Below are 22576 nucleotides of genomic sequence, written 5' to 3' on the forward strand. Positions count from 1 at the left end.
TAGATCTGCCTGCTGTCTGTAGTAAGCTCTTTAAAATGTCTCTGTTTGGCACTTAGGCCTACTCTCGTGTCCCAGCATGCTTTGTTTTTCTCATTGATATTAGACATCAACACAGCTACAGGCAATTTTTGTTTCCCAGACCGGTAAAGCCAGTTTAAACAATGTCGCTAAACTTGCGCCAGGAGGCTCCTACCAGGATGTGGTGTGATGCAGTGCACTGAGCTGTCCAGTTGTGTGGCTGGTGACTACTGCATTCCAGTCTGGCCTCCTTATATAGTATTTATGCTGAAGTACACAAGAGCCAATGTAGAGCAGTGACTTCTATTATGGGGCTGAATGTGAGCAACCCGGGCTTAGATCCCTACCTGCAAGGCCATGAAGCCCACTAAGAGAGCCAGTGTGGTGTAGTGGTTAAGAGCAGTAGTCACGTAATCTGGGGAACCGGGTTCACGTCTCCGCTCCTCCACATGCAGCTGCTGGGTGACCTTGGGCCAGTCACACTTCTTTCAAGTCTCTCAGCCCCACTCACCTCACAGAGTGTTTGTTGTGGGGGAGGAAGGGAAAGGAGTATGTTAGCCGCTTTGAGACTCCTGAAGGGGAGTGAAAGGTGGGATATCAAATCCAAACTCTTCTTCTTCTTCTTCTAAGTGGCCTTAGGCAAATGACCATTCTGAAAAACAACTTAATTTTACTTAGTTTTCAGTAAAACAATACAGTCGTTTGGGGGGCGGGGAAGGAGAACAATCAACTCTGGTATTAATGTTGAAAGATGAGAGTACTTATAAAACAGAAACCTGCTGATGGTTGAGGAAGAGAGACTAACATGACCATCCCCCTGGAAACTGGTATGGAACTGAGAGATTGTAATTAAGTGTCACAAGCACCAGTTGCAAAGTGTGATTCCAAAGAGCAGGGGAGTCCAGTGTTGCACACCCTCCCGAAGGCATGAAGAGAAGTATGGCTGAGAGTTCCATCTCCTTGCAGCTTCGGTCCTCCACTCAAGCCAGGACAGGGACCATCAGGCTGGTTCCCCTTCCTCGGCCACGTATGACTCCTCCCTCCAAAACTGCACACGGCCCTCTGCAGCAGTGAGCAAGCAAGACTCAGTTGGGTGGAAGGACAGAGACTGAACTGCAGTCTTGCTCACAGGCAAGCTCAGGGCAAGGGACCCCTGTGAAGAGGAGAGAGAAGAATAACGAAGATAAGGGTAGAGATAACATGTACTCCTAACACTTGGGCAGCTAGACATGGGCTGGAGTTCAGAATTGCATCTGCTTTTCAAGCACCACCTCTTGTGCTGAATGATCAATATGAGAAAGAGACAGTCCAAGTTCAAGAGAGGAAAGAGAAGAAATGCCTTGCAGTGGAAAGCATGCAAACTCTACCTGATCCTCAGTGATCATGAGGAAGCAAATGTTATTTACACCAAAGATTTAAAATCTTGCATTTAGCTTAGAACCAATACAGTTGCATCAAAAGCGCTTCCTCCCTTAAACTTCAGATAAGTGATACTGGTCTATGTAACACTTTAACTCAGATATTTTCAATCTTTTTGAGTCCATGGCTCCCTTGACCAACTACATTCTTTCTGCGGCTCCCCTGTGGGGCTCAGGAGCCCAGTTATGTCACCCCTTGCCTGCCAAGCTGGCAGCTTTTCACCCTTTTTCAAACACCCTTGTGGAGTGTTCCCTCAGCCTCCTTTCCAATCCACTCTCCTTGGGAGTCCTCTGGGCAGCCGCAGCTGCTTCCCCTGGTCTCTGAGCGGCCCCCTTGATCCTCCCTGACCAGCCCCAGAGGCAACATTCACCTAGGGAGCTTGTAGCCAGGGCCGCTGCAATAAATAACTCTGCAAGCCTTTGGAAGGCAGAGATGCAAGAGGGCACCGGAGGGAGGGAGGGAAGGAAAGAAAGAGGGACAGAGGCCACTGTTGCCCACGGCACCCCTGACCATCATTCAAAGCACCCCAGGGTGCCACAGCACACTGGCTGAAAACCACTGCTTTAACTGTTCGTTTAACAGTTCGTTTAACATAGATTGGAAAATTCTATGTATTAATTTCTCTGCCTATGTTCTTAGTGGTCATATTCAGGCAACTAGGTCATACAAAAAAAGCTACGATTACTGTCAGCAGTTAAGGCACTGAGTTAAAGTCTCTGCTGACCACCAACAATTTGGAGAGGTTTCATGCTTTGTTGTCCAAGATTAAATGCTGCCTTATCCAACCAAACGGAATTCAAGCCCCCCAAACTGCACCCCCGCACACACACAAACACAGTATCTGTGGCTCAACTCCCATGAAGCACTGGTAAGTCACAGGACCGCCCAAGAAAAAATCTCTCCATTTCCCCAGGTCATTCTGCTCACCTCCACCAGGTCCCAGAAGTACACCTTCCCATCCTCAGAGCAGCTCCCGACATGAGTGTCCCTCTCGCTCATGCAGCAGTCCATCTTATAGGTTACATTCTTGTGGCCTGTATATCTAGGGGTGTCATTGGGGGAGGAAATGGGATGAGAAAGAGTAGAATATTTCTGCTTTTCTCAGTCAGGCTTTCCCCCATAAGTCCACCTATGGTTGTTACTAGTCCCTGGCAAGGCAGATGGAGGATAACAAAAGCCCAGCATCAGCAGAGTTCAAGGCAGACTGACTGTGGCTCTAATTCAATGTACAGTGGTACCTCGCAAGACGAATGCCTCGCAAGACGAAAAACTCGCAAGACGAAAGAGTTTTTCGTTTATTGAGTTGCTTCGCAAGACAAATTTCCCTATGGGCTTGCTTCGCAAGATGAAAACGTCTTGCAAGTTTGTTTCCTTTTCCCTATGGGAAACCATTTCAATGCATTCCTATGGGAAACCGTGCTTCGCAAGACGAAAAATTCGCAAGATGAAAAAACTCACAGAACGAATTAATTTCGTCTTGCGAGGCACCACTGTATAAAGATCTGTATTGCACAAATTTCTCTAGTCCTCTAGGTTCTTTTACATGGAAACACTCATACACTTAAACACTGAATTGGCTGCACCCAAATGCTGAAGAACAGCCACTCTTTAGAGCTGCTATTGTCTGTCGACAACAGGGTGGGGTAGGGCAAGCTTTAATGACAGGACTAAATAACTGCATTGCTTACTCTCCTAGTAGTTCACCCGTATCCTTGTCCAGCAAACGCAGAGTAGAATCCAAGCTAGCAGCCAGGGTACATTGCCCATCTTTGCTGAAACACACGCAGGTGATGGGACCTATAATGAAAATATGGTAGTGTTGGGTTTGATTGCATCAAAAAACAAAAAAGTGCAAGATTCTGGGCAATCCCCATCAGAACTTGTTCTTAGGAGCTTCTTCAGGAAGGAAGGAAGGAATAGTAGCTTGCAGAGATCAAGTCTACCCACTGCCTAGAATGAGTCAGTGTCGGACATGATACAAGATGTGGCAGGTCCCTTCGGTTTGGACCTGAGGGGCATCTGCTAAAGAGAAGAGGCAGGGGAATACAGGTGAGGGAGGCAAAGGAAATGCAACAGGAACCATCACCCTGAAAATTGTCTCTCATCATACCAAATTGTCAATAAGTCTGTAAGCAACACTCACTTCCAATGTAATCTGAGTAGAGCTCCCCAGCACGGAGGTCATAGCGACGGACACGCCCATCCACAGAACTGGAAAATAAAAAAGGGGCAGTGGAAATTAGCTGGCAGCAGGAGGGTGGCACTCAGCAGGCACATTGGCAGACGACCGTGAGGTCACAAAGGGTGCCCTTTCAACATTCCTGGTTTTCAAACCATGGAACTCAAGTTGTGGGACAGGATTCCCTATACACCTGCATTCTTTTGAAACTAACTTTCTCCCTTTTGGAGCAAACACTGAAAATATTTCTTCGTTTCTGATGAAAGTTTAGAAATGAGAGGATACTACACAGTATGGATCTACACAGCTGTATGACTTTAGGATTGGGCTTTTTATTAGTCCAAAAAGAATCTGATCAATTGGTCAGACAAGTATGTCAAATGCTGGTAATGCAAAACACCAGCTTTATAAGAACAGCATAGAATATAATGTTAAAAAGTTTTATATTTATAATAATTAAGGTAAAGGTACCCCTGCCCGTACGGGCAAGTCTTGACAGACTCTAGGGTTGTGCGCTCATCTCACTCTAGAGGCCGGGAGCCAGCGCTGTCCACAGACACATCCGGGTCACGTAGCCAGCGTGACGAAGCTGCTCTGGCGAACCAGCACCAGAGCAGCACACGGAACGCCGTTTACCTTCCCGCTATAAAGCGGTACCTATCTACTTGCACTTAAGGGTGCTTTCGAACTGCTAGGTGGGCAGGAGCTGGGACCGAACGATGGGAGCTCACCCCGCCGCAGGGATTCGAACCGCCTACCATGCGATCGGCAAGTCCTAATAATTATAAATAACAAAACAATGTCAGTGGCCATACACTGTATTTTGGAATGTGATTGCGGCCATCGGGCTTCCTGAGTCTGCTTCCTTCAATCCATTGCAGATGAGTAGAGGGGTGAAACACACCTGGATGGGTCGGGAAGCCCTTAACAGGTCCCAAGGTCCAGCATGGACTTCGCTTGGCAGGGAATTTGCCCTCTCCAGCTCTAACTTCACTCCACCTTTCCTTACCCTGTAAGGATTTCATGGTCTGACACCTTCAGACTGGAAATGCCATCCTTGGCCTCATCAAGGATTTGGATGGGATCTGGTCTGCGTGACCGGCAATCCCAGCAGCGGACACTAGAGTCAATAGCACCTGCAAGAGAGCAAAGATGTATATTGAGTAGAGCCTAAAATGAGTTCTCTGGGATTAACAGTGAAGCAGAGTGAGAAGGAAAGTATTCCTTACCTGAAAGGATCACAGTTGCCTCTTCATTGAACTGGACACAGTTTACTTTCTGCCAGGTGAGGATAGAGAGAAGAGAATGAGATAAGCGATGACTATTGTCTGACTGGTTTAACAGATTCAAGCATAGAAGGATTACATTCTCTGTTCCCATTCCTGCCACATTTCTACACAAAGTACCTCAACTCTTTGAACTTCTACAGAGCTCTCTCTTCGTTACTATTTCCACCCCACAAGCCAAACATCCAATGTAGTTTTGTAGCCAGCATGCAATATTTTGACACTTCTCATAAACTTCCTCCTACTGTAGTATCTAATGTGTCAATAGTATTTTCTACTGCACAGGTTTTTAGATGCCAAATAGACAAAACTGCAGACATTATCCAGTCACTGTGAGGCAGGACACATTTCTACCGTCATCCTCCAGTGGAAGCTCAAAAGAATTCACCTTCTTATGTGCATAAAGCTGGATATTTGAATCATGTGCAGAAAAGGGCAAGCAAAATGGATCAGGTGGGTGAAGAAACTCGCCTATGCAGAAAGATTGCAGTATTTGGTGCTTTTTAGTTTAGGAAAAAAGGTGAGTAAGTAGGATACACAGACATGATAGAAGTATATAAAATTATACAGGGTACAGAAAAAGTGGACACAGACCTTTTCTCCCTGTCATATAGCATTATAACCTGGGGTGATCCAATGAAACTCGTGGAAGATTCAGGACAGTCAAAAGGAAGGATTTCTTAACACAGCACATAGTTAAACTATGGAATTCACTGCCACAAGATGTGGCAATGACAACCAACATAAATGGCTTAGAAAGGGAATTGAACAAAGTAATGGAGGATAAAGCTATCAATGGCTACTAGTCATGATAGCTATACATTACAGTCTTCCAAAATCAGAGGCAGCACGATTTTGAGTACCGGCCACTGAGAAACAAAAGCTCTCATACCCAGCTTGTGAGATTTGAGATTGGTCACTGTGGCGAAAAGGATGCTAGAATAGATTGGTCTGATCCAGGGAAGTTACTCTGTTCCATTTTCTTGCAAGCGACAAAGGACAGAAGAGGTCTTACCCCTGCATGGCCACGGAACTTGCGAATCACTTGACCTGTGGCAACATCCCACAACACTACTGTCTTGTCCGCACCACATGAACAAAGCTGGCTGTTATCAAATGATCTGCAGAGTGGATGGAGACAGATAATGATGGGGAAAGCATCCTGATTGCTTCCTGTATGTGCAACTCCCTGAATTATTGTATTCTTACTGTATTAAGAATGTCAGATATAATTTTTCAAAAGCTAAGTTTCAAACCTTAGGACATTAAAGATGGGTTCAAATGTATGGAGCAGGGACTGAATAGGATATCCTATTATCACTGGCTGGGTAGTAGGACAGTATTACTATGCTATTCACAGGTTTTCTCCCAACAGCTAGCAAGTTCAAGTTTTGCAAATTAAGACAATTCATTTAAATTGGTTTAATATACAACTGATAGCTTCATGGAGAAATTGATTTTTCTTTCTTTCTGGAATATAAAAAATTTATTCATCCATCTTTTTCTTTTGATCATGAATTTTATAAATAATTTGTTTTCCAGCTCTATTGTATAACATTAAAAGTTAAATTTATGCAACACAGGCAGGTCAGAGGATTTAATTTGTTTACCAAGCAATTTTTAAAACTCTACTTTGCCCTGCTCACAACTCCAGTAGAAAAGTAGACGAGGCATAGACCACAAAAGTTCTGACCAGTGACCCACCTGCTTTCCAGCCAGTTTTTATTATTACTGATTGATTGATTGATTTTATATACAGTGGTACCTTGGTTTACAACCATAATCTGTTCCAGAGGTCCGTTTGTAAACCAAAACAGGTTGTAACCTAAGGCGCGCTTTCGCCAATGGGGCCTCCCAAAAAAAAATTTGTTCATAATCCAAAAGAAATGGGTTGTAATCCAAAAAAAGGATGCAAACTGGGACACGCACTTCTGGGTTTGACGTGTTTGTAATCCAAAACGTATGCAAACCAAGGTACTACTGTACTACCCTATACCATCTTAGGGTGGTTCACAGAACAAAGTCAAAATATAAAACCACAATATATATAATCAAAATAAAAACAACAACCCAATAACCCCCCCCCCCAAAAAAGAGCCACATTTTAAAAGGGCATACCATCTCAAAATTACTGGTGGTATTTCACCACAAAATCTCTTTTTCCAAAAGAGTGGCTCCCTCTCCCCAGTTCTTACCCTGCTGCATCCAGAACCTCATAGCCATGGCCACTGTAAGTCTTAAGGAGAGTGCCTTTGAGGGGGTTCCAGAGCTTAAGTGATTTGTCACTGCCACAGGTGAGACAATAATTTCCATCCACTGCAGGGGGGGTGGGAGAGGAAAAACTCATTGAACAATATCCAATGCAACACTCTTCAGCAGTGTTCCTGACAGATTTGCCTTTCCTATTTTCTGCCTGTGCTATACAGGTTCCACTATTCCTGCTGCAGTCACAAATTTTCTCCCTGAGCAAGAAACCTATAACCACGGTATAGACACCTTCCCCCAATCATTATTTTCTTTAGCTTGTGAATCACTAAGGATCATATTCAACATAGCACTAAGCTGAATGTTCCATCAGTGCAAGGATTTCCTCCTGAGCAATGGAACATTCTCTCTCTCCCTTCTCCCCATCCCCCACTCTAAATCTGTTCTGGGTTTCCCCCCCCCCAACCCTCCAGAGCGGATTTGGGGATGGCACAGGGCATACAGTGTAGAAGAAGGGAAAATCCCACTGTGCTAGTGTTAATCCTTGCACTAGCACAAACCCTTAGTTGAATACTGCCCTAATACTTTATACATTGCATTGCTATTCAGCTCCAACTTTTGGATTTTCCCCCTTTGCACTTTTCTATGTATATGTACCAGGTAACTGAGGATTGCACTTCATGCATCTGATGAATGTTGTTTTCAAAGACTTATACCGTAATAAAATTTGTTGTTCTTTAAGGCAAAAGAGAAGCTGTGACCCTCCAGCTGTTACTGAATTCCAACTCCCACCAGCCCCAGCCAACAATCAGGGATGATGGGAGTTGTAGTCCAGGAACATCCAGAAGGTCACAGCATTCCCACACCTGCATTAACTAAGGCGTCACAAGACTCCTTGCTGGTTTAACTGCAACAGGCTACCGCAACTTCACCTCTAAAAATTGTAAATCACACACTAGACTCTGCTTTGTTTCTCTGGTTCTAAAAATTCAACACCATGTTATATGATCAAGGATATACTCACCATTGAACCTCACTGCCCTGACAGCTCCCTGTTTACATTCCAGTGTGCCCAGAAGTTTCTTTGGCAACTCAGGCTTCTTCAGTTTTGGCTCTGGAAAGGCCATGATGAAGACAAGCAGGCGTGCTATATGGGGATTCTTCTATACTGGATGCAACAGCTGTAACTTGACAGCAAATTCTCAAGTACTACAAAAACCCCAAAGTGAATTGATGTAATGTGTTAGGATTGCCCTGCGTCTGGGATTTTTCTTCCATTTGGAATACCACCCTATTACAAAACGACATAGGCATAGGGAGAAATCAGGTCCCAGCTGCAACAGCTACTCAAGCTACCAGTTTCCTCACAATGGTAAAGACCATTTTTTTCTCCAGAAAGGAAAATTGGCAAAGGCAAATCACCTATGTCATGTAGCCTTGCTTATCTTATTTTACAAGTTTCTATCAACCCTCTAGAAATCCGTCTCTTTCCAAACCAGTTAAATGTTATCTTTACATAGCAAACCCTGTAGCACATATACAGTTCTTTAAACTTGCAGAGAACCACCAGACAACTCTCTCTACTACTCCCTGAAGCTCTTCTCAATCTAACTTTCCTCCTATGGTAGCCATTTTTGAGAAATGCTGTATTATCCTTTACAGTGCCTTGCCTATATAGCTTGATTTACTTATTTTCTTAAATTTATATGCCGCCTTTCTTCTACATGTGGTTCCGGGGCAGTCACTGAACAGACCCAAACCTGCTTCGTTTCAGCCATGTCCCTTCAGACCCCAACCAGGAATCAAACATGCGCAGACTTCCCATTCGGAAGGATACTCAACATGACTGAAAAACGACTTAGCACCTCTTATAGCTTCCCCCAAACGTTTAACTGCCAATTGAAAACCAGATTTTATTATGGGAAGGAGGAAGATTGAATGAGGGACACGGCGCAGCCCTCCAATTCGCTCCCCTTGGTGCACAGCTACCTCATCTTTAGTTCCGCCCATTCGCAGCGTGGATTTCCCCACTCTGGCAGGAAAAAAAACCCCGAAGGTTCTCTATTCCTTCCCTCAGTTGAACAACCCATAGCATCTCCCCACAGAAGATTAATCTGCTAAAGCCTCTTCAGTACCGCGGCCTCGGGAATGACCGGAACGAGAAGGCTTGAACTCTCAGGTGTTACACTCTTAGTTGTCCCCCTTGCGCCACTGAAAGGAAGCGGAAGTTGGTGTGGCGGCGGCGGCGACCGGGGGGGGGGCGCCGCTTGGAGTTAGCCAAAGGCGGTGCACGATGGCCGGTAACAACGTAATGGACCCGCGGCGGCCAAATCGCGTTCTCAGGTCAGCGGCGGGAGGCCGTGGGCGGGGGGGCGGGTGAGCTGCCCGGGCAAAGCCACGGAGAGGGCGCGAGTTGGGCGACCTTTGGCACGGAAAGATTGAGCCGAGGGAGTGGCGTGTGATGCGGAAGGGGGCGCTGAGACGTCACCCCTCGCTATAGCGCGGGACGGGCATGGGGTCGCCATGGCAACGCAAGGCGGAGGGCGAGAGAGAGAGGCGGCCTTTCCTAATAGCCACCAGACTGGGCAATAGGGGAAACTTTTCATGGGGGAAACTGCAGCAGAGGGAGACTCAGGGACAGAGATGGCTAGCGGTGGTTGACTGGTGATGATCAAAATGTGCCCCAACTGCAAGTCCTGGTTCAAAGAGAATAGTGTGGACTGGCGTGTGCTGTCACTTAGCTAGAAAACTTCCCCATCACATATCCATCACTTTTTTAAAAAGGGACACATGAACATGCCAGAAACACAGGGCAGTTACACCTTTTTTTTATAAAACAAAGTTTTTAAAAGTTTACAAAATAGTATTAGCAGCTTGTGATGCTGGTCACTAATGATTTCATGGATATATAGAAAGCACTCATCCTTGCAACATACAGAAGAAGTACAATATATAATTTTCACAACAAATTCATGTAATATGAGTGCTTGGAAAATCCAGAAAGATGTGACTGAGTAACCTTTAGGAGAGATGTTTTTCCTGAACTGTGAGAGAACAATTTTGGAGACTGGCACCATTTCTTTTTCCACAGACACTAGAGCAGGTTCAGAGAATGTCTGGCCTCCAGATGTCACTTAAATATGACTCCCTTTATCCCTGGCCATTGGCCATGTTTGCTGGAGCTGATAGGAGCTGTACTTCAGCAACATGTGGAGGACTAAAGGTTCCCCACACCTAAACAACTTTAGGCATATTGGCTTGAAGCTGCACAAAGCCTTATTAGCAGCAGAGAAACTCCCATTGATGTCTTACTCCTTATTTTGATATGGTGGTGGATAAAGCAAATGTTTTATTTTCAAGCATAATTTAAAATGTTTTCTTTCCACCATAATCGGAATTTTTACTTTATAGATACAAACCTCCATCGACAGAGAATAACCCTACCCTGGAAGACCCCACACCAGACTACATGAATCTACTGGGAATGATTTTCAGTATGTGTGGCTTGATGCTGAAGGTGAGTATTGCAGTGCTTGGCCTTTTGACTTCAGGACATGCAGAACACTAGCTGAGCAAATTAAGCACAAGATTCTACCAGCTGCTTGTTATCTTGTAATTATTACACTGCTGTTGGATTGTATAATTTTGAAAATCATATAATCTCTGGAAGGTAATCTGTCATCAACAACCCCAGGTTAGTTTAATGTGCCTAGCAGATCTTATTCTAGTAGTTAATGACACAGCCTCTTTCCCTTCTTTCTGTCGGATTAACTGCATAATATTCCTGTGCTTAAACCTTCCCTATTTCCCTGCTATTTTAGTCTCTCCAAGGAATGCTACCCAACTGCTAAACAATTATTCGCAATAGTCAGATAAGAGAATAGTGCACAGATGATGAACATTTATTGTGCCCCAAAAGCTGATCAATCAGTTGAATGTTGAGAGTAAATAATGATTTCATGATGCTTCAATTCATGTTAGCTATGGAGTCTAATTTGCAATTACTTATAAAGATCTCTGAGTCAGAGTGCTTCACTTTTCTTCTAGATAAGAGAGGTAATAACACCTGTCAATTGTAGTAGGAGTCTGAAATGATATCAAGTGATTGAACAATGGCATTAGTTAATAATTGTAATAAGTATTACAATAATACAGTTGTAATAATTGTAACAATTACAATGTGATTCAACCATAAACTCCAAATTACAGCATCCATTTAAGTATATGATATGTCAAATCTATGCTAATATTAACAGATGCTTATAGTTCATCCAGAAAAGGATGAAATCTTATGACAATGTATATACATATTATATTAATTTAAAGAGCATTTTATTTTTCATTAAGACTTTTACGAATGATAGCATTTAATGAAAAAAATACAGAAAGACTTACTATGTAACAATATATTGAGATCTGTATGGTAGTATCTGTGTCTTTGAACCTTAAAAATGGCCAGTAAATGAGTTAAATTTCCATTTGATTGTGTTTACTAACAAAACGTTGAACTAAAGCAGGGGTAGGCCGGATGCGGCCCTGTCGTCTTCTCAATCCAGCCCATGGACGGTCCAGGAATCAGCATGTTTTTACATGAGTAGAATGTGTGCTTTTATTTAAAATGCATCTCTGGGTTATTTGTGGGGCATAGGAATTCTTTCGTTTTTGTGTTGTTGTTTTCAAAATATAGTCCAGCCCACCACATGGTCTGAGGGATGGTGGAACAGCCCATGGCTGAAAAAGGTTACTTATCCCTTTCTTGTATTTTGCACAGTTCCAATTCACAACTAACTGGCTGTTCTGACACAAAATTACAAAAGCTGGCTCTTTCATAGTTAGTTTTGAGTTTATATTATATAGGTGAACACTCTAGATATTTGAAATGCCCATGGACAATTTGCTATCATTTGAGAGGTCTGAATTCGTTAATATGACTTCCATAGTTCCCTGGAAATCAAATATATTTTATTATTTGTGTGTCCATTTACTTTGAATGAGCTTCATCTAGCAAAATGTATCCATCTTTAAAACTGAAGACAACTCCACAAGGGCAAGGGTCATAAGCTCAGTAACAGAACTTCTACTTTGCTCCCAAATTCCATCCCTGGCATCCCTGAGGTAAGGATTGGAGTGTCCCCTACCTGAAACCCTGGAGAGCCATTGTCAATCATTGTAGACAATACTGAGCTAGATGGAGCAATAGTCTGACTCACCGTAAGGAAGTTTCCTGTGAATTGAGTAAAGAAACAAAGCAGAGTGCTTACCATGGTTTTACACTTTTACTAAGGAATAAATAGTATTGCTTAATCCTTGAGACTTCATTAAATAATAATAATAATAATAATAATAATAAATTTTATTTATATCCCGCCCTCCCCAGCCAAAGCCGGGCTCAGGGCGGCTAACAACAATCAATAATCAGTCAAATAATCACACAATCTAAAAATATTTCATTATAAAAATTAATTAAATCAAATTGATGGCAACCAATTAAGCAGAATTATGTGCAGGTTGCCAGAGGAGGGAGTCAGGCTGCGCCCTGACCAAAGGCCTGGCGGAACAACTCTGTCTTGCAGGCCCTGCGGAAAGATGTCAGGTCCCGCAGGGCCCTAGTCTCTTTTGACAGAGCATTCCACCAGTTTGGAGCTGCAGCCGAGAAGGCCCTGGCTCTAGTTGAGGCCAGCCTAACCTCTCTGAGGCCTGGGACCTTGAGGATGTTATTATTTGCAGACCGTAGGTTTCTCTGTGGGGCATACCAGGAGAGGCGGTCCCGTAGGTACAAGGGTCCTAGGCCGTATAGGGCTTTAAAGGTTAAAACCAGCACCTTAAACCTGATCCTGTACTCCACCGGGAGCCAGTGCAGCTGGTATAATACCGGATGAATGTGCTCTCGCAGCGAAGACCCCATAAGGAGTCTCGCCGCGGCATTCTGCACCCGCTGGAGTTTCTGGGTCAGTCTCAAGGGCAGCCCCACGTAGAGCGAGTTACAATAATCCAGTCTGGAGGTGACCGTCGTATGGATCACAGTGGCTAGGTCAGGACGAGAGAGATAAGGGGCCAACTGCTTAGCTTGGCGGAGATGAAAAAATGCCGCCTTTGTTATAGCTGTAATCTGCGACTCCATAGAGAGGGAGGTATCGAAGATTACACCCAAACTCTTAACGGACGGTGCTGGCACTAATTGCACCCCCGCAAGAGATGGGAGTTGCCCCCTCGATCCCATATCGTCCCGCCCCAGCCAGAGGACCTCTGTCTTCGAAGGATTTAACTTCAACCGGCTCCCACGTAACCATCCAGCCACAGCTTCCAGACATCTGGTCAGTGTGTCTGGGGCCGAGTCAGGATGGCCATCCATCAACAGATAGAGTTGGGTGTCATCAGCATACTGATGGCAACCCAGCCCAAAACTCCGGACAAGCTGGGCGAGGGGGCGCATAAAGATGTTAAAAAGCATCGGGGAGAGAATTGCACCCTGAGGCACTCCACACACCAAGGAGTGGCGTGATGACAATTCCCCCCCAAGCGCCACCCTCTGTCCCCGACCAGAGAGAAATGAGCGCAGCCATTGAAGGACTGTGCCCTGGATCCCCACGTCGGCAAGGCGGTGGTCCAGGAGTTCGTGATCGACCATGTCAAAGGCTGCTGACAGATCTAGAAGAATCAGCAGCCCTGACCCGCCTCGATCCAGCTGCCTGCGGAGATCATCTGTTAGGGCGACCAGAGCCGTCTCGGTCCCATGACCAGCGCGGAAGCCGGACTGGAATGGGTCCAGAGCAGATGTTTCATCCAGAAACCTACCAAGCTGTTCAGCAACCGCTCTCTCAATCACCTTACCCAGGAATGGAAGATTCGAGACCGGGCAGTAATTGGATAGATCTGAGGGATCTAATGATGTTTTCTTTAAGAGCGGGCGCACCACCGCCTCCTTCAGTTCCCCTGGGAATATCCCGGTGCCAAGGGACAAATTGATGATATCCCCCAGGGGGCCCCGCACCTCGTCTGGACACGCTCTAATCAGCCATGACGGGCACGGGTCAAGAGGACAGGTGGTGGGCTTTCCAGCTTGGAGGAATCTGTCCACATCGGCTGGAGATATCCGGTCAAAGTGGTCCAATACTGGACCCGAGGACAGTCGAGGGGCCTCCAGTTCCTTTATTGTATCCAAATTGGCAGGGAGGTCATGGCGGAGCAACAGGACCTTCTCCGCAAAAAAGCTCGCAAATGCCTCACAGCTGTGTGTCAGATTGTTATTTAAATTTGGCTGTCCTTCAAGGGACGTTAAAGACCGAATTATACTAAATAATTGCGCCGGGCGAGAGCTAGCGGATGCAATGGAGGCCGAGAAGTAAGACTTCTTAGCAGCCTTCACTGCCATCTCATAGGTTTTCATAAAAACCCTATAAGATGTTCTTGAGGCTCCGTCACGGGCACCCCGCCATACTCGCTCTAGCCGTCTGAGGTCCCGCTTCATTTCCCGAAGCTCCTCGGTAAACCAGGGAGCCCGGTTTCTGCGGGGTCGCAGAGGGCGCTTAGGTGCGATCTCATCGATGGCTGCCAGGAGCTGGGTATTCCAGCCCTCAACAAGCTCAGTCAATGAGTCGCCAGGGGGAGCAAGGTCCCGCAAGGCTTGACGGAACCTATCCGGGTCCATCAGCCTCCGCGGGCGAGCCCAAATCGGCTCGCCACCTAAGCAGGGTGGGGGTGGAAAGTCAATCCTGGCTTTCAGAGCGTAGTGATCAGACCATGGCACCTTCATCGAAGGAGACATGATCACATCTATACCAGCGCCAAAGATCAAATCCAGCGTGTGGCCTGCTTGATGTGTGGGGCCCGAAACAAACTGGGAGAGCCCTAGTGTCGCCATGGAAGACACCAGGTCCAGAGCCTGTGAGGAGGGAGTGGCATCAGCGTGGAAGTTGAAGTCTCCCAATACCAATAGGTTAGGGAACTCCAAGGCCCAGCCGGCCACCGCCTCCAGCAGGCCTGACAGGGTGGCTGCTGGTGCGCTAGGTGGCCGGTACACCAGCCAGACAGCCAAGCTCTCCTCGGAGCCCCACACTAGGCCAACACATTCAATGCCGGGGATCGATGGCGATGGTAGAGCCCTGAAAGAACAATCTTCCCGGATTAATACTGCCACCCCTCCCCCCCGGCCCACAGTCCGTGACTGGTGGAGGACGGAGAAACCCGGGGGCGCCATCTCTCGTAAGGTAACAGTTACCCCTTCGCGCACCCAGGTCTCCGTCACACAAGCCAGGTCGACTCCCTGCGAGATAAAGAAATCTCGCAGGGTAGCGGTTTTGTTGCCTATAGACCTGGCATTGCACAACACCAGTGAAGGAGGTGAGTAATCCTTGCTCACCCTACCCTCGTCTCTCGGGATGGGGCGCAGATTGGAAGGGGTACGAGCATATCCATATCTCGATCCCCTTCGCCTATAACATCTGCCCCCACCGCCATACCTCCCTCGCCCCTCCACGGTCGCAATCCCAAGCCTCATACTAACCTCCATTTACAAATAGAAAACAAAACAACCAAAACAATTATGCCCAAACAAAACCAATCCCCGCCCCACTCAGTGTCCAACCCCAAAAACAAAACAAAATGGAACAACAAAAATACATAAATAAAAACCACCATTCATGGTGGTACAACAAAGTAAACAATAAAAGCACCTTTAAAACACCTTAAAATATATAAAAACATCTTTAACATTTGCAGCAGATAATGAAATAATATAATATTATAAAAAACAACAACCCCCATTTAGGGTGCTGCAAATTAAAAGCAATTAAAACATTTAAAACTATTCTGTCCATTGCTGCCGGTAGCTGCTCTGTCCTCTAAACTGTGATGGTAGTGCAGGCCCCGCCCCCTAGGCCGGATGGAGTTGGCAGGAGAGGGAGCGGTCTTCCCAGCACTCACGAAGCAGCACCAGCAGTCGTGTCCCGGAGGCCTCTCCCAGACCTCTTATGCTGTGGCGATGAGTGCAGGCCCCGCCCCCTAGGCCAGATGGAGTTGGCAGAAAGGGAGCGGTCCTCCCAACACTCACGCGAGCAGCAGCACCAGCAGTCGTGTCCCGGAGGCCTCTCCCAGACCTCTTATGCTGTGGCGATGAGTGCAGGCCCCGCCCCCTAGGCCAGATGGAGTTGGCAGAAAGGGAGCGGTCCTCCCAACACTCACGCAAGCAGCAGCACCAGCAGTCGTGTCCCGGAGGCCTCTCCCAGGCCTCTTATGCTGTGGCGATGAATGCAGGCCCCGCCCCCTAGGCCAGATGGGGTTGGCAGAAAGGGAGCGGTCCTCCCAACACTCACGCAAGCAGCAGCACCAGCAGTCGTGTCCCGGAGGCCTCTCCCAGGCCTCTTATGCTGTGGCGATGAATGCAGGCCCCGCCCCCTAGGCCAGATGGGGTTGGCAGAAAGGGAGCGGTCCTCCCAACACTCACGCAAGCAGCAGCACCAGCAGTCGTGTCCCGAAGGCCTCTCCCAGGCCTCTTATGCTGTGGCGATGAGTGCAGGCCCCGCCCCCTAGGCCAGATGGAGTTGGCAGAAAGGGAGCGGTCCTCCCAACACTCACGCAAGCAGCAGCACCAGCAGTCGTGTCCCGGAGGCCTCTCCCAGGCCTCTTATGCTGTGGCGATGAATGCAGGCCCCGCCCCCTAGGCCAGATGGGGTTGGCAGAAAGGGAGCGGTCCTCCCAACACTCACGCAAGCAGCAGCACCAGCAGTCGTGTCCCGGAGGCCTCTCCCAGGCCTCTTATGCTGTGGCGATGAATGCAGGCCCCGCCCCCTAGGCCAGATGGAGTTGGCAGAAAGGGAGCGGTCCTCCCAACACTCACGCGAGCAGCAGCACCAGCAGTCGTGTCCCGGAGGCCTCTCCCAGACCTCTTATGCTGTGGCGATGAGTGCAGGCCCCGCCCCCTAGGCCAGATGGAGTTGGCAGAAAGGGAGCGGTCCTCCCAACACTCACGCAAGCAGCAGCACCAGCAGCTTTCACTACATTACTCTGTGTTGTTTGCAGCTAAAGTGGTGTGCCTGGATTGCTGTCTACTGTTCATTCATCAGCTTTGCCAATTCTCGGAGTTCAGAAGATACCAAACAGATGATGAGCAGCTTCATGTGAGTCAGGTTCTTTTACTTCTTTCAGCCTTTCATTGAGTCCTGTGTTAATTTCTTACTGCTGCCAAGTCTACTTTGAGACAAGAGGCACACAGCTGCTTTCCCTTTGCCACAAACAGTATGCAGTTGCACATGGAAAGTTAAGGGTACAGCACTTGTGTGGAAACGTCAACCAGCATCTCTTGCCAAGAAACTATTGCTCTGAAAGATTATAAAGCTCAAGGCAAGCCCCACCCTGAGGATCCCTCCATTGGAATGGAAATGAGTGGCCTGGCACCTTGATGCACCCACGATGCAGCTCTTGGATGTCACTAATCCAATCTTCCCCATGCCCAAATCCAGTGTGGGCTAATTTCTCTATTTATATTTAATCTACCACACTGATAATTTCTCTTTTTCTGCTTGTCTCAGCAGATTAATCATTGGTAACAATACTTCTTCCTTTTCCTCCTAATCTATTCAACCTCATTTTGGGGTAGCCTTAATCATTCAGACCTTGGAATAACGTATTCACAGATAAATGTTTATTCTGCCTTTTTCTTAATAAGTTCCATTCTTTCTGATTAAGTCATTTACTTCCCAGAAACCTTGAAGTGTTGCTTCATTAGCCAGACTAGGGCTGTGGGGCTGGGGCTCTCCAGATGTTGGGTTCTAAGCCACATCAGCCCCAGCCAGCATGGCTAGTAGTCAGGGATGTTTATAAAGTTGTAGCCCTCCAGATATTGATAGACTAGGGGCTCCACATCCCTGATCCCAAGGATCCTAATGTACATGCTAGCTCACTTTAATATGGCTATGGTGCTAATTTTCTGAGCCAGCTCTATCTGTGGCTAGCTGTTCGTTCTTTGGGGATTGGGCTAGCAGCTGCAGCAGAAAGAGGTTCCCCTTGTATCAGACTCATTCCCCAATCCTCCATTGTCTCTGAGGGATGCACACACAGGACACACAATCAAGTTCAAACCCAAGTCAAATACACAGTTCCCAAGCAAGCTTAGTAACACATCCCATATAAGCTTTTTAATTTGAATACACTGAACACACTCAGATTCTTTGGTCACATTTGTAATTCATTCTGTTGACATTACTATTTGCATTGCTATTATTAGTGTAATATTAACGTTCCTGCCCTGATTATAACTCCTGTCTTCTTTCCAGGTTGTCTATCTCGGCTGTAGTGATGTCCTATCTGCAAAACCCACAACCCATGTCTCCTCCTTGGTGAAAGGTTATTGCCTCTCTTCAGAGCTCCTCTTGCAAAGCAGAGGTGCACGCCCTCAACAGAGAGGACTATTTTCTCCGGCAATGCAGATCCATTTGCACATGTCTTGGGAGTACTCATTTTGCTGCATTAATAAAGTGATGGTTATTAGAGATGCTTTGGCTACATTGCCAACTTGGCTTAGTGTGTTAATACGTGTCAGGGCTGCCACTCAGTCCCAGCTCACATAGGACCACGTTAGCCAGCGTTCAGGTTAAAAGAGTCTTTATTGGATTACAGGTTCCATTTCCAAACTGCAACGTGCAGCCCTACTTCTTCTAGGTCAGACCGGCGAAGACCCGTCTGAGTCTCCGCCTCTAGCACACCAGCTTAATACCCTAGCCTTGCTCCACCTCCTGCGCCTTTCCTTCCGTCTCTGGGTCCTTCTGCCCCCCGGGGTCTCTTCTTTCCTACTCTCTTCTGACGCGGACCCCCCTGACCCTTCCGCCTCCTTGCGGCGGGCTTTGGGACCTGGCTCACTCTCTGGGCTGCTTACTGCGCCAGCTTCCGCTACATTTGAACTTGGCGCGCGCGCCCAACTCTCAACCTTCCTCTTGATCGTTTCGTCGCTCCCCGAGGTGGGCGTGACTACTCCTGACTCATGCCCTCCCTCCTTCTGAAAGCCTCCGAAACCCGATATCTGGTCCCCTTTCTCCCCGCTGCTCCCGGCTGGGTACGTGGGTCCCGATCTCCAACTGCTGCTCTCTGATTCCTCTCTGGACCCTTCTTCCTGGGGTGTCCCCCTGCTTTCCCCCCTTGCTCTGACCGCTGGCGCTCCCTTCTGGGAATCCTCGGACTCACTGGATAAGCTCGGCGATCTCGGTTCGTCATCCCCACTCATCTTTCCTTCGTATTCCTCCCCCTCGCTCTCTGTCTCCTCCCTTCTCTGCGTCTCTGCTCCTGAACCCCTGACATCCATCCCCCCCTCGAAGCCCCCCCTTCCCCCCTCCCCACTTTCAAGGGTGGTTGCTGGGTGCTCCATCATCACAGGAGTGAATGCCGGATACAGTTCGCTCCTCGTCGCTGGCCGCCAACTGAAGACCTCCGAGTCTTCCTCCTCGCGTTCGTCAACGTTGAGCTGCTCCGCCTCCATTTCAGTGCCGCCGTGCTCGAAACCGAGATCCTCCCCGCACACTTCCATGTCAGTCTCTGCGTCAGTCGCTGGACCTGGCATCCCCAGCCACCTCCGGCGCCACTGCTCCTCTGGCCGATCGTCCCACCAATACGAGGTGTCGGACGCCGAACCCTCCGGTGACCCCTCTGGGGAACGTGCGCGCTGTGTGGGCTCCCCGTCCGAGTCGAAGCCATGGAACGTGCTGGAAGAAAGTGTGGGCGTGAACAACCAGTCGTCGAAGAAGCCTGCTGGCATGGGTCTGTGTGGGAAAAGGGCATGAAACTCGTCCTTGAGCAGGGGTTCCTCCAAAGCGTAGTCTGGCACCCAGCTATTAGCACTAGCCCGGGTGCCCTCTCTGGCTAGGAGGTATTCCACTCCGTCTTCCCCCCATCTGGAGTCCAAAATCTCCGTGACTTCGTTGATGGGGTCCTGCTGTGGCAATCTTCCCGCCTCCGTCCGCTCCTGAGACGGACTCGGTGCTGTTCCTGGTTCCTGGAACCTGTGAGGTGTCCTGTAGGGAGTGAGCACCGACCTGTGGAACACCGGATGCATCCTGGAACCCTCCGGTAGCACCAGCCTGAAGGCTACTGGGTTGATCTGCGCTTCGACTTGGTATGGACCGAGTTGCTTGTGCCCCAACTTCTTTTTGGCTAACGATCTGGTTGGCACTGCGTGGGCTGCCAACCAGACCCAGTCTCCCACTCGGATCTCTTCGCCAACCCGCCTGTGCTTGTCCGCTTGCACCTTGTATGCGTGCTTCGCTAGCTCCAGCTGCCGTCGGAGTTGATCGTGGACCTCCTGCAACTCAGACGCGAAAGCGTCCGCCGTCTGCGGTTCCCCTTCCCCCACTCTGTCCAGTCCCGGGAAGGTTCTGGGATTCCTCCCATTGTTGGCGAAGAACGGCGTCACCCCTGTGGACACGTGCTTCGTGTTGTTGTAGGCGAACTCGGCGAGCGGCAGGTAATCCACCCACGTCGCCGGCTGTTGATTGGCATAGCATCTCAGGTACTGCTGCATGATGGCATTGACCCTCTCCGCTTGCCCGTTGGTCTGTGGGTGTCTCGCTGATGTCAGGTTGATCTTGACGTTCAGGAAGCCCATCAGCTTCTGCCAGAAATTCGAGATGAACTGGCGACCGCGGTCGGACAGTATAGACCGCGGCAGCCCGTGCACTTTGAACACGTGATCTATGAACAGTTTGGCTGTTTGTTCTGCCGTGGCCACCTTCGCACACGGTATGAAGTGTGCCATCTTGGTGAACAAGTCCACCACCACTAGTACAGCTGTCTTGCCTCTCGAGCTGGGTAGATCCATGACAAAGTCCAGGGCCACCCTCTCCCACGGTTCAAACGGCGTTTGCAGCGGTTCCAGCAGTCCCGCCGGTGGTTTGTGCACCGGCTTGGCCCTCTGGCAGGTGTCGCACCTCGCGACGTAGTCCGCGACTTCCCCTCTCAGTCTGGGCCACCAAAAGTCCCTTGCGACTAATTCCACCGTTTTTTCCGTGCCAAAGTGCCCGGCCGTGGGTGCGTCGTGCAACTGCTGCAGTACCTTGGTGCGAAGTTCATCTCCCGGCACGTAGATGGCCCCTTTACGTAAGAGCAAGCCGTCCCGTATCTGGAACTCGTCGCTCTTCGCCGTGCCCTTGTGCACCTCGGCCATCTTCGCCTGCGCGAATGAGTCGTCCTGCAACGCCCGCCGCACCGCATCCAGGTCTACTGTGGCTGAAGCGCACGCCCACGCTGTTGGCGCGAAGATGTGCATGGCTGCCGCTGGCGTCGCCTCTTCGAGGTATTGCGGTTTTCGGGACAGTGCATCCGCCATGATGTTGGTGTCGCCTGGGACGTACTCTATTCGGAAATCGAAGTCAGCAAAGAACTCCGCCCAACGTATCTGCCTCTGGTTCAGGAACTTCGCCGTGCGCCAGTGTTCCAGATTCTTGTGGTCCGTGCAGACCTGCACCGTGTGCTTGGCGCCGATCAGGAAGTGTCTCCACGCCTTGAAGGCTGCATGAATGGCAAGCAACTCCCTGTCCCAGATGGTGTAGTTCTGCTCCGACTTGCTGAGCTTTCTGGAGTAGAACGCTCCCGGCCTCCAGACCCCCTGTGGGTCCCTCTGCAGCAGGACAGCTCCCACTGCTCTATCGGACGCGTCCGTCTCTACCCGCATCGGTCTGCTGGGGTCGATATGCAGCAGTTGCTCTTCCGACGCGAAGAGACGCTTGAGTGCCTGAAAGGACTGCTCCGCCTGCTCCGTCCAGATGAATTTCTTTTTCTTGGAGCTTAGCGTGTCCGTAATAGCCGCCGTCTGCATCGCGAACCCTTTGATAAACTTGCGATAGAAGTTGGCGAAGCCGACAAACCGCTGGACCTCCTTCCGGTTGCGCGGGCTCTTCCAATCCAACACCGCCCGAACCTTGGCGCTGTCCATGGCTAGCCCCTTGTCCGACAACTTGTAACCCAAGAAATCCACCTCCGTCGTGTCGAACTGGCACTTCTCCAGTTTGGCGTACAGTCTATGCTGCTGCAACCTCTCCAGCACCTCCCGAACGTCTTGGTCATGCGCTTGCTGCGACTCGGAGAATATCAGGATGTCATCCAGAAAGCAGACGCACTTCTTGTAGAGGAGTCCCGCCAACACATGATGCATGAAAGCTTGAAAACAGTGAGAACCGTTTTGCAATCCAAACGGCATCACTCTGTACTCGTAGGTGCCCAGAGGCGTGAACATGGCTGTCTTCCACTCATCGCCCTCCCTCATGCGGATGAGATTGTACGCCCCTCGCAGGTCCAACTTGGTAAACACGCGTCCCTTGCGCACCGTCGCCAGTAGGTCGTCAATCCTGGGCATGGGGAAGTCAGAGGGCTTGGTCATCTTGTTCAAGAGGCGAAAATCCACCACCAGCCTTTTTTGGGGCGTGTCCTTCTTCTTCACAAAGAAAACAGGACTGCCCCCTACTGCTCTGGACTCCCGGATGAAACCGCG

The 22576-nt window shown here is 48.7% G+C and overlaps 2 protein-coding genes across 7 annotated transcripts; one reads left to right on the forward strand and one right to left on the reverse strand.

Moving 5' to 3' along the window:
* Positions 1–668: 668 nt before the first annotated feature.
* On the reverse strand, positions 669–9339 carry WDR83 (WD repeat domain 83). 6 transcript variants are annotated; one of them, XM_081180511.1, is made up of 10 exons: positions 9243–9339; positions 8132–8398; positions 7098–7218; positions 5918–6023; positions 4846–4894; positions 4626–4752; positions 3581–3648; positions 3126–3234; positions 2365–2479; positions 669–1171 (listed from the first exon to the last, which is right to left on the reverse strand). In XM_081180511.1, the coding sequence occupies exons 2-10, from the start codon at positions 8232–8234 to the stop codon at positions 1019–1021; spliced, it is 951 nt and encodes a 316-aa protein (XP_081036637.1). In that variant the 5' UTR covers positions 8235–8398; positions 9243–9339; the 3' UTR covers positions 669–1018. The 6 variants fall into 6 exon arrangements, with proteins under 6 accessions (XP_081036637.1, XP_081036638.1, XP_081036636.1 ...); XM_081180512.1 differs by lacking the exon at positions 9243–9339 and adding an exon at positions 9097–9233; XM_081180510.1 differs by lacking the exon at positions 9243–9339 and adding an exon at positions 8973–9083.
* On the forward strand, positions 9306–18593 carry WDR83OS (WD repeat domain 83 opposite strand). The gene is made up of 4 exons (XM_081180568.1): positions 9306–9450; positions 10519–10624; positions 17125–17222; positions 18378–18593. Exons 1-4 carry the CDS (start codon positions 9401–9403, stop codon positions 18442–18444), a joined length of 321 nt encoding a protein of 106 aa, XP_081036694.1. The 5' UTR covers positions 9306–9400; the 3' UTR covers positions 18445–18593.
* Positions 18594–22576: the final 3983 nt, after the last annotated feature.

The sequence above is a fragment of the Podarcis bocagei genome (assembly GCF_964188305.1).
Source record: "Podarcis bocagei genome assembly, chromosome: 2".
Taxonomy (NCBI): Eukaryota; Metazoa; Chordata; class Lepidosauria; order Squamata; family Lacertidae; genus Podarcis; species Podarcis bocagei.

Coding starts and splice junctions, on each gene's coding strand:
- WDR83 (XM_081180511.1), bottom strand. CDS start 8,234: ATGGCCTTTCCAGAGCCAAAACTGAAGAAGCCTGAGTTGCCAAAGAAA. Junction 4,895..5,917: donor AGTTCCGTGGCCATGCAGGG/GTAAGACCTCTT, acceptor CTCACCTGGCAG/AAAGTAAACTGTGTCCAGTT. Junction 3,235..3,580: donor CTACTCAGATTACATTGGAA/GTGAGTGTTGCT, acceptor TTTTCATTATAG/GTCCCATCACCTGCGTGTGT.
- WDR83OS (XM_081180568.1), top strand. CDS start 9,401: ATGGCCGGTAACAACGTAATGGACCCGCGGCGGCCAAATCGCGTTCTC. Junction 10,625..17,124: donor TGTGTGGCTTGATGCTGAAG/GTGAGTATTGCA, acceptor TGTTGTTTGCAG/CTAAAGTGGTGTGCCTGGAT. Junction 17,223..18,377: donor CAGATGATGAGCAGCTTCAT/GTGAGTCAGGTT, acceptor TCTTCTTTCCAG/GTTGTCTATCTCGGCTGTAG.